The sequence below is a fragment of the Anthonomus grandis genome, chromosome 16, assembly GCF_022605725.1.
Source record: "Anthonomus grandis grandis chromosome 16, icAntGran1.3, whole genome shotgun sequence".
Lineage (NCBI taxonomy): Eukaryota > Metazoa > Arthropoda > Insecta > Coleoptera > Curculionidae > Anthonomus > Anthonomus grandis.
Genome location: NC_065561.1, coordinates 20857089 through 20869609, shown reverse-complemented (window position 1 = coordinate 20869609; position 12521 = coordinate 20857089). Strand labels below are relative to the sequence as shown.

The following is a 12521-nucleotide window of genomic DNA, read 5'->3' as shown; positions in this document are numbered from 1 at the left end:
AATATATTTCAAACAGATAGGACACCCAATTACACGAGATATAAACAAATTTTACAAATAGTTTTAATTTTACAATTGTCTCACAAAAAATAAATATATAAATTGCCTAAAATCTAGAGTTCAAAAAAAAATAAAATATAAAAATAACTCAATCTACTAAATTAAAAAAAAAACTTTTAGAAAATAATCAAATTTTCTATACTACAATATGTTAATTCATTAAATTTAAAATAGACCCATGATGATTTTACTGCCCAAAATTGACAAAAACATGCGTGGAATCCACTCAATCGCCTGTTATTGAAAATAAAATTTTATGGAAATACTATACACTGCCAAAACAAACAAACAAAATTTTACAATTGACAAATAATGAAAGATATTTTTGCCATGTGTTGCTTTAAGATTTAAAAAAAAATGCCCAAATTATAGGCATAGTATTTGGTTTTTAAATTTAAAAGATAGCTATTTTTATTTCAAGTTAGAATCTTCAATAAATTAAATTGTTTATTTTTGTAACTTATCACTCTCACTGTTTATATCACAAATGTAGGGTTAAAACTTCATTATATCAAAAAGTCTTATTTATTAAAGCTGTGTTATTAAAATTAGACTAACAAATAACAATTATAACATAAAAACGTACATTTTCTATTTTATTTGTGGTTTTACCCTACTGCCTCAAATTTAACAAAATGTAACAGTAAAATCACAAAGTAAGAAAACCATTTAACCTGCTAACAATCGATAAATAAAATATTAATCATATTAATCTCGATTATTCTAAAGAATTTGATGGTATGGATTGTTCATTGTAAAATTAGTACTATGTTTTTAATAATGTTGTGTTTGTCATTTAATAATATTTTCTCTTACGCTAAACGTATTGATTCGGATGTGCCATAAGGGTCAATCCTTGATCTTTTACTTCTCCTAATATACACTGTTGATTTACTAAATGTGAGGAATTCTGAATATGCTGATGATACCTAAGCTATAACCATAACTACACTTAATAAGTCAATACTGAAAAGAACACAATTTAATTATCAGTTCTTACCCAGGATTTGTTTTGGTATTATACCTAAATCTCAATACCCACAAAAAGGAAATTTATATAATTTGAAGACAAACCAAAACATTTTACCCTTTTGTATCAAAAAGTAAATGTTTAATGCCTTAATCCAGAGAATAAATAGGCCTAAGTACTTTGTACCACCTATTCTCGCATCACTTATTATAAACACCCCCACTGATTACTGAAATACTAAACTTATTAAATGAAAATTTTTGGTTAAAAAAATTTGATGTACTTAAATCTTATCTTTTAATTAAATATTTTCTATTAATTATCCTGAATTTCTAACTTTATAAAACCAAACCCAAAAATCTCGAATAATAAAATTTTAGATACAAATAAATTTTAAGGCCGGACCTGTGCAACTTTTCACGCTTCAGTGACTGCGACTGAGGTCAGACATCTAAGAAAATAGTACGTGGGTATCTGTAGTCAAATCTTACAAATCAAATGTATAAATTTAAAAAAAATGTTTAAACTATTTATTTATTTGATGGAACGATTAAATATCGCTTAGGATATTACTGCATGACTCTTTCCACATAAAATTTTGCGATTTAAACAAACATGCCATGTGACAATACAAGAAACACCGGCACACGGACTATTCGCGGCATATCAAAGATTCTAATAGATCTCTGAACTGGACTTTACCCATTCGAGACATTGCATACGATGCGGTCGAAAATACGAATATCGGTATTTTTCGTGCGAAATCCTCTAATTTCGTATGCGAATCAAATTCGAATGATTTCAAAAATACAACCCCTGAGACCAATCTCTGAATTTTTTTGACTACTTTATCGAACGCCTCAATAAAATCATAAAAGATTGCTTACGACGAGCATCCACTTTTTCCCTAGTGGAGAGTCCGGTGCGGGCAAAACAGAAAGCACCAAACTAATCCTGCAATACTTAGCCTCGACTAGTGGGCAACATTCCTGGATAGAGCAGCAAATTTTAGAGGCAAATCCGATTCTGGAGGCGTTTGGGAACGCTAAGACCGTAAGAAACGACAACTCCTCCAGGTTCGGGAAGTACATCAATGTGGATTTTAACGAACAAGGTTTATATTAAGACCTTCGATAAGGGAGTTCTTGGTTTTTGCAATTTAGGGACATGTTTTAGGTGCTATTGAGGGTGCTAAGATCGAACAATATTTATTGGAAAAAAGCAGGATAGTTTCGCAGAACGACGGCGAGAGAAATTACCATATATTTTATAGTATGCTCGCAGGCTTGTCGAGAGAAGAGAAGAAAAGACTGGATTTGGGTGAGGCTGATATGTATCATTATTTGACCGGTAAGTCCACTATATATATAATTGTGTTGTATTGTAATATAATTAATTTTAAGTTATACACATACAGGTGCTTGCACCTAGGTGTACTTTATTGTATTGGTACTACAAATTAATTTTGTTTACATCTATCCTGTATTAAGCATGTATTTGTTATGTTGAATAAATAAATAAATATGCTTAATTTTTGAGTTAAAATTGAGTCAATTTTAGGAGGTAATACTCTACACTGTGACGGACGTGATGAATTCAAAGAGTTCGCCGACATATCGGGAGCCCTCAAGGTGCTCAATTTCTCAGATAAGGAAACTGGAAACATATTTACGCTGCTAGCGGCCATTTTACATTTGGGGAACTTGAGGTTCCGGTCTGGAACCGTGTCACATTCCGACAGTTCCGAGGTTAATGATCAAGTTTTGTGCGAGAAAATCGCTCGATTGCTCGGAGTGAATGCGAGCAGTTTGGAGGAAGCATTTACGAAAAAGAGCATTTATACTCGCGGAGAAACCGTAAGTTGACAGTTGAATGTTGTAATGTAGTTTTTGTTATAGGGAATTCAAAAATAAACTTCTTTTATTCTTGGTGTTTTTTTGATAATATTGATATTTAAGGAGTTTTCGGCCTTAACCTCACTTTTTTGTTTGCATTATAACTCGGTTAATATTGCTTATTTCGGAAAATTGCAAGAGTGAAAAAAGTTTTATTTTTTGATTTTCTTTAAGAGGGAGTAATTTTTTTAAAATTTAATGTAATACAAGATGAGATATTTATCACCTTGTGTATTTTTTATCAAAAAAATGGTTTTTTTTGATAGAAGATTAAAAAATAAACGTATTTTATTCTTGGTATTTTTTTTGATAATATTGATATTTAAGAAGTTATCGTCCTTAACCTCACTTTTTTATTTTCATTATAACTCGCTTATTATCGTTTAGTTCGAAAAATTGCTAGAATGAAAAAAGGTTCACTGTTCAATTTTCCTTAAGAGGGTATAAGCATTTTTTTATTTAATGTCATACAGGACAAGATATTTAATAATTATTATAACATTTTCCAATAAATCACTTTGTATATTTTTTACCAAAAAAATGTATATTTTCAAAAAAAAATTAAAAAATAAACATATTTTATTCTTGGTGTTTTTTTGATAATATTGCTATTTAAGGAGTTTTCGGCCTTAACCTCACTTTTTTGTTTGCGTTATAACTCGGTTAATATTGCTTATTTCGAAAAATTGCAAGAGTGAAAAATGTTTTATTTTTTGATTTTCTTTAAGAGGGAGAATTTTTTTAAAATTTAATGTAATACAAGATAAGTTATTTATCACCTTGTGTATTTTTTATCAAAAAAATGCTTATTTTTGATAGAAGATTAAAAAATAAACGTATTTTATTCTTGGTATTTTTTTTGATAATATTGATATTTAAGAAGTTATCGTCCTTAACCTCACTTTTTTATTTTCATTATAACTCGCTTATTATCGTTAAGTTCGAAAAATTGCTAGAATGAAAAAAGGTTCACTGTTCAATTTTCCTTAAGAGGGTATAAGCATTTTTTTATTTAATGTCATACAGGACAAGATATTTAATAATTATTATAACATTTTCCAATAAATCACTTTGTATATTTTTTACCAAAAAAATGTATATTTTCAAAAGAAAATTAAAAAATAAACATATTTTATTCTTGGTGTTTTTTTGATAATATTGCTATTTAAGGAGTTTTCGGCCTTAACCTCACTTTTTTGTTTGCGTTATAACTCGGTTAATATCGCTTATTTCGAAAAATTGCAAGAGTGAAAAATGTTTTATTTTTTGATTTTCTTTAAGAGGGAGTAATTTTTTTAAAATTTAATGTAATACAAGATGAGATATTTATCACCTTGTGTATTTTTTATCAAAAAAATGGTTATTTTTGATAAAAGATTAAAAAATAAACGTATTTTATTCTTAGTATTTTTTTGATAACATTAATATTTAAGAAGTTATCGTCCTTAACCTCACTTTTTTATTTTCATTATAACTCGCTTATTATCGCTTAGTTCGAAAAATTGCTAGAATGAAAAAAGGTTTACTGTTCAATTTTACTTAAGAGGGTATAAGCATTTTTTAATTAAATGTCATACAGGACAAGATATTTAATAATTATTATAACATTTTCCAATAAATCACTTTGTATATTTTTTACCAAAAAAATGTATATTTTCAAAAGAAAATTAAAAAATAAACATATTTTATTCTTGGTGTTTTTTTGATAATATTGCTATTTAAGGAGTTTTCGGCCTTAACCTCACTTTTTTGTTTGCGTTATAACTCGGTTAATATTGCTTATTTCGAAAAATTGCAAGAGTGAAAAATGTTTTATTTTTTGATTTTCTTTAAGAGGGAGTAATTTTTTTAAAATTTAATGTAATACAAGATGAGATATTTATCACCTTGTGTATTTTTTATCAAAAAAATGGTTATTTTTGATAAAAGATTAAAAAATAAACGTATTTTATTCTTAGTATTTTTTTGATAACATTAATATTTAAGAAGTTATCGTCCTTAACCTCACTTTTTTATTTTCATTATAACTCGCTTATTATCGCTTAGTTCGAAAAATTGCTAGAATGAAAAAAGGTTTACTGTTCAATTTTACTTAAGAGGGTATAAGCATTTTTTAATTAAATGTCATACAGGACAAGATATTTAATAATTATTATAACATTTTCCAATAAATCACTTTGTATATTTTTTACCAAAAAAATGTATATTTTCAAAAGAAAATTAAAAAATAAACATATTTTATTCTTGGTGTTTTTTTGATAATATTGATATTTAAGGAGTTTTCGGCCTTAACCTCACTTTTTTGTTTGCGTTATAACTCGGTTAATATTGCTTATTTCGGAAAATTACAAGAGTGAAAAAAGTTTTATTTTTTGATTTTTTTTAAGAGGGACTAATTTTTTTTTAATTTAATGTAAAACAAGATGAGATATTTATCACCTTATGTATTTTTTATCAAAAAAATGCTTATTTTTGATAGAAGATTAAAAAATAAACGTATTTAATCTTGGTATTTTTTTGATAACATTAATATTTAAGAAGTTATCGTCCTTAACCTCACTTTTTTATTTTCCTTATAACTCGCTTAATATCACTTATTTTGAAAAATTGCAAAAATGAAAAAAGTTTTATTTTTTAATTCTTTATTAAAGAATATAAATATTTTTTTATTTAATGTCATACAGGAAGAGATATTTAATAATTATTATAAGTTTTATCAATAAATCACTCTATATGTTTTTTTTACAAAGAAAGTTTATGATATTTTTAATATAAAATTCAAAAATAAACATATTTTATTCTTGGTCTTTTTTTGATAAAATGAGTAATTAAGAAGTTATCGTCCTTAACCTCACTTTTTTGTTTTCCTTATAACTCGCTTAATATCACTTATTTTGAAAAATTGCAAAAATGAAAAAAGTTTTATTTTTTGATTCTTTATTGAAGCATATAAATATTTTTTTATTTAATGTCATACAGGAAGAGATATTTAATAATTATTATAAGATTTTTCAATAAAACACTCTATATGTTTTTTTACAAAAGAAATTTATCACATTTTTAGTATAAAATTAAAAACTAAACATATTTTATTCTTGGTCTTTTTTTGATAAAATGAATAATTAAGAAGTTATCGTCCTTAACCTCACTTTTTTGTTTTCCTTATTACTCGCTTAATATCACTTATTTTGAAAAATTGCAAAAATGAAAAAAGTTTTATTTTTTAATTCTTTATTAAAGAATATAAATATTTTTTTATTTAATGTCATACAGGAAGAGATATTTAATAATTATTATAAGATTTTTCAATAAACCACTCTATATGTTTTTTTACAAAAAAAATTTATGACATTTTTACTATAAAATTAAAAAATGAACATATTTTATTCTTGGTCTTTTTTTGATAAAATGAATATTTAAGAAGTTATCTTCCTTAACCTCACTTTTTTGTTTTTCATATAACTCGCTTAATATCACTTATTTCGAAAAATTTCAAAAATGAAAAAAGTTTTATTTTTTAATTCTTTATTGAAGAATATAAGTATTTTTTTATTTAATTTCATACAGGAAGAGATTTTTAATAATTATTATAAGATTTTTCAATAAATCACTCTATATGTTTTTTACAAAAAAAAATTATGACATTTTTAGTATAAAATTAAAAAATAAATATATTTTATTCTTGGCCTTTTTTTGATAAAATGAGTAATTAAGAAGTTATCGTCCTTAACCTCACTTTTTTGTTTTCCTTATAACTCGCTTAATATCACTTATTTTGAAAAATTGCAAGAGTGAGAAAAGTTTTATTTTTCAATTTTCCTTAAGAGGAACCAAATATTTTTTATTCAAGTCATATATAGCTTGAGATATTTAACTAAATAAATATAAATAAATGATTTTTTCAGTAAATGACCCTTTATAACACATACGGGGTTTTGAATGTCGTCCAGAAAATCCTTAAATATTTGAAGTTTATGAAGATCAAAATATTTTTTTGAATAGACAATAGGTTTCCTAAAATCAAAAAAACTTCCTTATAAGTCACAATAAACCCATCGACATGGTACTCTTTTTCATCTAACTTTTTCTAACTAAGACAATGGTGCAAATAGATTTTTAGTACCATCAATAGTTTTCTCACAATCCAAAAAACTTTCATAGAAATCACTATGAAGGCTGTGGTAATATTAGGAGAACCATTACTGGTACAAAAAAACTGATTCTACCATTTCGTTTTTTGGAAGAAAGTAGCTGAAAACGAGCACCATGTCGATAAGTTTAACGTGATTTTTGACAAAAATTTCTGGTTTTTGAGGAAACCATTGATGGTACTAAAAATCTCTTTTCACCATTGTCTTAGTTAGAAAAAGTTAGCTGAAAAAGAGTACCATATCGATGAGTTTATCGTCACAAAGTTTTTAATTTTTGTCCATTTTATTTGCAAAAAACCGGACCTTTAAAAACCTTCCAGATAATTTCGGCCATGTCCAAAGAACAAGCGGTAGACTCGAGAAACGCCTTCGCCAAAAACATCTACGGCAAACTCTTCATAATGATCGTACAACGAATAAACTCGGTCATCTACAAACCGAAGATCCCCCATAAGAAATCCATTGGCGTCCTGGACATTTTCGGTTTCGAAAACTTTACGCTGAACAGCTTCGAGCAGTTGTGCATCAACTACGCCAATGAGAATCTGCAGCAGTTCTTCGTGCAGCACATTTTCAAACTGGAGCAGGATCACTATGCTAAAGAGGGAATCAGTTGGGCCAGAATCGACTTTATTGATAACCAAGAGGCTCTGGACATGATCGGATTGAAACCGATGAACGTTTTCTCACTCATAGATGAGGAGAGTAAGTTCCCTAAAGGTACGGACTTTTCTATGCTGAGTAAATTACATAAACAACATGGAGGGAAGAGGTATTATCTGAAACCGAAGTCTGATATGACCCCGGCTTTTGGTATACAACATTTCGCCGGTCCAGTGTTTTATGATGTACCTGGTAAGGTTGTTTAGTGTTTAATCAATATGTTGTAATAATTTAAAGGTGATTTCAGGCTTTCTGGATAAAAACAGAGACACTTTCAGTAACGACTTGAGAAATTTAGTGAAAACCACACAAAATTGTATGCTAAAAGACATTTTTAAGGAGGATCTAAGTAGTGAGAAAAACACCATGACGTTATCGATGCAGTTTAAGCAATCTTTGGCGCAGCTGATGCAGAACTTGTGGGTGTCCAATCCGTATTTTGTCAGGTGTATTAAGCCTAATGAACATAAAAAGCCACAGGTAAGAATAAAATATAAGAGAGAAATCTTTTAAAATGGTGTTTGTCAGTTGGAAAAAAAATTGTTCACTAGCAAAATTGGCTGTAACTTTTTTACTGTGTTAGTTAGGCAGGTCATTTAAATTGTGCTGGATTGACTAAGGTTGGAGGTTTGTTTTATGTCTTTATAAATTTTCTGAGAAATGTTTAGTTTTTGAGATATTGCCCGAAATTGGGTTGGACACTTGGAAAAAAAATTGGTCACTAGTAAAATTGGCTGTAACTTTTTTACTGTGTTAGTTAGAGAGGTGATTTAAATTGTAGTGGATTGACTAAGGTTGGAGGTTCATTTTATGTCTTTATAAATTTTTTGAGAAATCATTAGTTTTTGAGAAATTGCCCAAAATGATGTTCGACACTTGGAAAAAAAATTGTTCACTAGCAAAATTGGCTATAACTTTTTTATTGTGTTAGTTAGGGAGGTGATTTAAATTGCGCTGGATTGACTAAGGTTGGAGGTTCATTTTATGTCTTTATACATTACTTGAGAAATTATTAGTTTTTGAGAAATTGCCCGAAATGGTGTTCGACAGTTGGAAAAAAAATTGTTCACTAGCAAAATTGGCTGTAACTCTTTTACTCTGTTAGTTAGAGAGGTGATTTAAATTGTGCTGGATTGACTAAGGTTGAAGGTTTGTTTTATGTTTCTATACTTTTTTTGAGAAATGTTTAGTTTTTGAGAAATTGACCAAAATGGTGTTTGACACTTGGAAAAAAAATTGTTCACTAGCAAAATTGGCTGTAACTTTTTTACTGTGTTAGTTAGAGAGGTGATTTAAATTGTGCTGGATTGACTAAGGTTAAAGGTTTGTTTTATGTTTCTATAAATTTTTTGAGAAATTATTAGTTTTTGAGAAATTGCCCGAAATGGTGTTTGACACTTGGAAAAAAAATTGTTCACTAGCAAAATTGGCTGTAACTTTTTTACTGTGTTAGCTAGAGAGGTGATTTAAATAGTAGTGAATTGACTAAGGTCGGACGTTCATTTTATGTCTTTATAAATTTTTTGAGAAATCATTATTTTTGGAGAAATTGCCCAAAATGGTGTTCGACACTTGGAAAAAAAATAGTTCACTAGCAAAATTGGCTGTAACTTTTTTATTGTGTTAGTTAGGGAGGTGATTTAAACTGTGCTGGATTGATTAAGGTTAAAGGTTTGTTTTATGTTCCTATATATTTTTCGAGAAATTATTAGTTTTTGAGAAATTGTCCGAAATGGTGTTGGACAGTTGGAAAAAAAATTGTTCACTAGCAAAATTGGCTGTAACTTTTTTATTCTGTTAGTTAGAGAGGTGATTTAAATTGTGCTAGATTGACTAAGGTTAGACGTTCATTTTATGTCTTTATAAATTTTTTGAAAAACCATTAGCTTTTGAGAAATCTTACAAAATGGAGATCGACAGTTGGAAAAAAAATTGTTCACTAGCAAAATTGGCTGTAACTTTTTTACTGTGTTAGTTAGGATGGTGATTTAAACTGTGTTGGATTGACTAAGGTTGAAGGTTCATTTTATGTCTTTATAAATTTTTTGAGAAATTATTAGTTTTTGAGAAATAGCCCGAAATGGTGTCCAACAGTTGGAAAAAAAATTGTTCTCTATCAAAATTGGCTGTAATTTTGTTATTATGTTAGTTAGGGAAGTGAATTAAATTATGCTTGGATTTAATTGTTTTACGTAATAATGATCTTGATATACGAGGATCATCATTTAATAGCGATCGTGAGGATTTAGTGACCCCCAGAGGAGGATTTATACCTTAAAACTTACAAAAAGTCAACTTTTGAGGTTTCTACCGCGTTTCACTTCTCACCTAAGTCCTCAATTGCCTTGAAATGTTAATTTTTTTACGTAATAATGATCCTCACAGACGAGGATCACTATTTTATAGCGATCGTGTGGAATCAGTGACTCTCAGAGGGGGATCTATACCAAAATCGAGGTAAAAAAAGGTTCTTTATTGTTGCCCCAAGTTTAACTCGAAATAAATTAAAAACTATTGGGTCTAAAAAATTGAAATTCACAGGAAAGGTAACTTGGTATATCTCCCACCAACCTTGAAAGTGTCAGCTTTTTAGGTATCATCAGTGCAAAGTTATTCGTGAAAAAGTAGGCGAGGCATCGATAATAGTATTCCGACCTCACTAACTTCCCTTTTTTTACACGATTAAGCCTCCTTTGGAAACATAAGTACATATTTCTATTATATTCTGTACTATTTGTCAATTATCTGTATTTGCCTAAGCAATTTTCAAATTTTAGTCCAGATTTTTCAAAGCAAATTCAATTTTTATTCCAGGCAATTGCAGCAATATTAACTCTTTTTAAGACACTTTTTATTTCCTCTATTGATTGTTCGAATACTTTTCGTATTATTGGGATTTTAAATTGATTTGTTATAAGTATATTTAAAATGTTTGGACTAATTTTCAATTTTATTCGTTTTATACTATTAATCACTCAACTGTATAATAATATTGTACCAAAAAGTCTTCATCCTTTTTTGGTAAAAGGACGCGTAATCGTGTAAAAAAAATGCGATGCCTGGCTTACTTTTTCCCGAATAACTTTGCACTGGTGAGGCCTAAAAAGCTGAAACTTTCAGGGCTAATTACCAACATACCAAGCTACCTTTCCTGTAATTTTCAATTTTTTAGACTCATTAGTTTTTGGTTTATTCAGAGTTAAACTTGGAAAAATAAAAATATGTTTTTTACCTCGTTTTTGGTACAAGTACTCCTTTGAGAGACACTAATCGCACACGATCGTTATTACATGATGATCCTCATCTGTGAGGATCGTAATTACGTAAAACAATTAACATTTCAAGGCAATTGAGGACGTGAGTGAGGAGTGAGATGAGGTGAAAGCTCGAAAAGTTCACTTTTTGGCCCTTTTAAAGCATAAATCCTTCTCTGAAAGTCAATTCTTCCAGTAATCAACATTTTTGTATTTAAATTCAAATACGTTAAGAAAGCAATATAAATTGTTTGAATTTAATAAAACATTCCAGCAGAAGTCCTGAGTCTTAATAATAAACTGGTGAATGCGCCAGAAAAATCTTCAATTTCAAATTACTCCTAAAGTATAAAAGATACTGAAGAAGTTTTTTACTGGATCATAATTGGACCCTTCGTACAACGTTTGTACTATATTGCTAACCTCTAAATTCCTTATTAAGCCACCAAAATCAATATTACAATTTTGCCATTTTGTCAACAGCAAAACGTTTCAATGTTATAGGCAATAATGGCGAATGTGATATATGGGCTGTATTAAATAAATCAGCCTTTAAAAGAAGATTTTTTTAAATTTCACATATCTCCAAAGCTGAAAGGGGTGTTTAAGTATTGCTAAACTCTTTATTTAGAATATGGGTTATCTTTCCAGCCTCTAAATTCCATATCAATCAATTATTATTAAGTTAAAGTTCGCCTAACAGAGAAAAAGCTTCTCGTATAAATAGTACTTACCAGCGTTGGTTTGTATTGTTGATAAATTGCTCCAGAAGAAACTTCAATTTGAAATAACCTAGATACTTAAAATATAAGGGATTCTAAGGAATTTTTGTACTTTGTTGAACCCTTTGTCCAAGGTTTCGACTATATTACCAACCTCTAAATTCCTTATTACGCAGATCCTATATATCTATTACGAAAAGTACTTCTGACAGACTTAACAAGGCTAAAACCCTTGAAAATTACTTTGAACTTTCCATGGAGTGAGAAATTTTGAGGGCATTTAGTACTTATTAAAACAACACGACTTGCACGTATATGAGTAACGTTTTATTGGCATTTTTCCAGATATTCGACAAGTCTTTATGCTGCAAACAACTCAGGTACTCAGGTATGATGGAAACGACTAAAATTCGACAGGCAGGTTACCCCATAAGATACTCGTACCCTGATTTCGTTGACCGGTTTAGATATATATGTAAGTTAACAAATTCGATTGTTGGCAACGTTTCGAATCATCTTCAGGACGCTTTAAAGCATCTTCTTTCTTGCTGAATTTCGATGTTGTTCTTTAGGTAGAGGAATCCCTCCTTCACATATTGGCAACTGTAAAGACTCAACCAACAGGATTTGCAAGGCTGTTTTGGGGAACTCGGCGGATTATCAACTGGGGCATTCAAAAGTCTTCCTGAAAAACCCGGATAATGACAAACTGGAGGAACTCAGATCGGTTGTATTGGAAAAGTACGTTAGGGCATAAAGCTGACTTTGTACACTCTATACAAATACCTTAAGACCAGACATAAACA

The 12521-nt window shown here is 29.0% G+C and overlaps 1 protein-coding gene across 1 annotated transcript in view; it reads left to right on the top strand.

Moving 5' to 3' along the window:
* LOC126745676 (myosin-VIIa-like) overlaps positions 1-12521 on the top strand; it is a 56413-nt gene that overhangs the window by 8328 nt on the left and 35564 nt on the right. Inside the window, exons 4-10 of the mRNA XM_050453636.1 lie at positions 1942-2144; positions 2207-2380; positions 2591-2886; positions 7397-7931; positions 7987-8219; positions 12061-12190; positions 12288-12456. Of these exons, the coding sequence (XP_050309593.1) occupies positions 1942-2144; positions 2207-2380; positions 2591-2886; positions 7397-7931; positions 7987-8219; positions 12061-12190; positions 12288-12456 (1740 nt within the window). The remainder of the gene's footprint in view (positions 1-1941; positions 2145-2206; positions 2381-2590; positions 2887-7396; positions 7932-7986; positions 8220-12060; positions 12191-12287; positions 12457-12521) is intronic.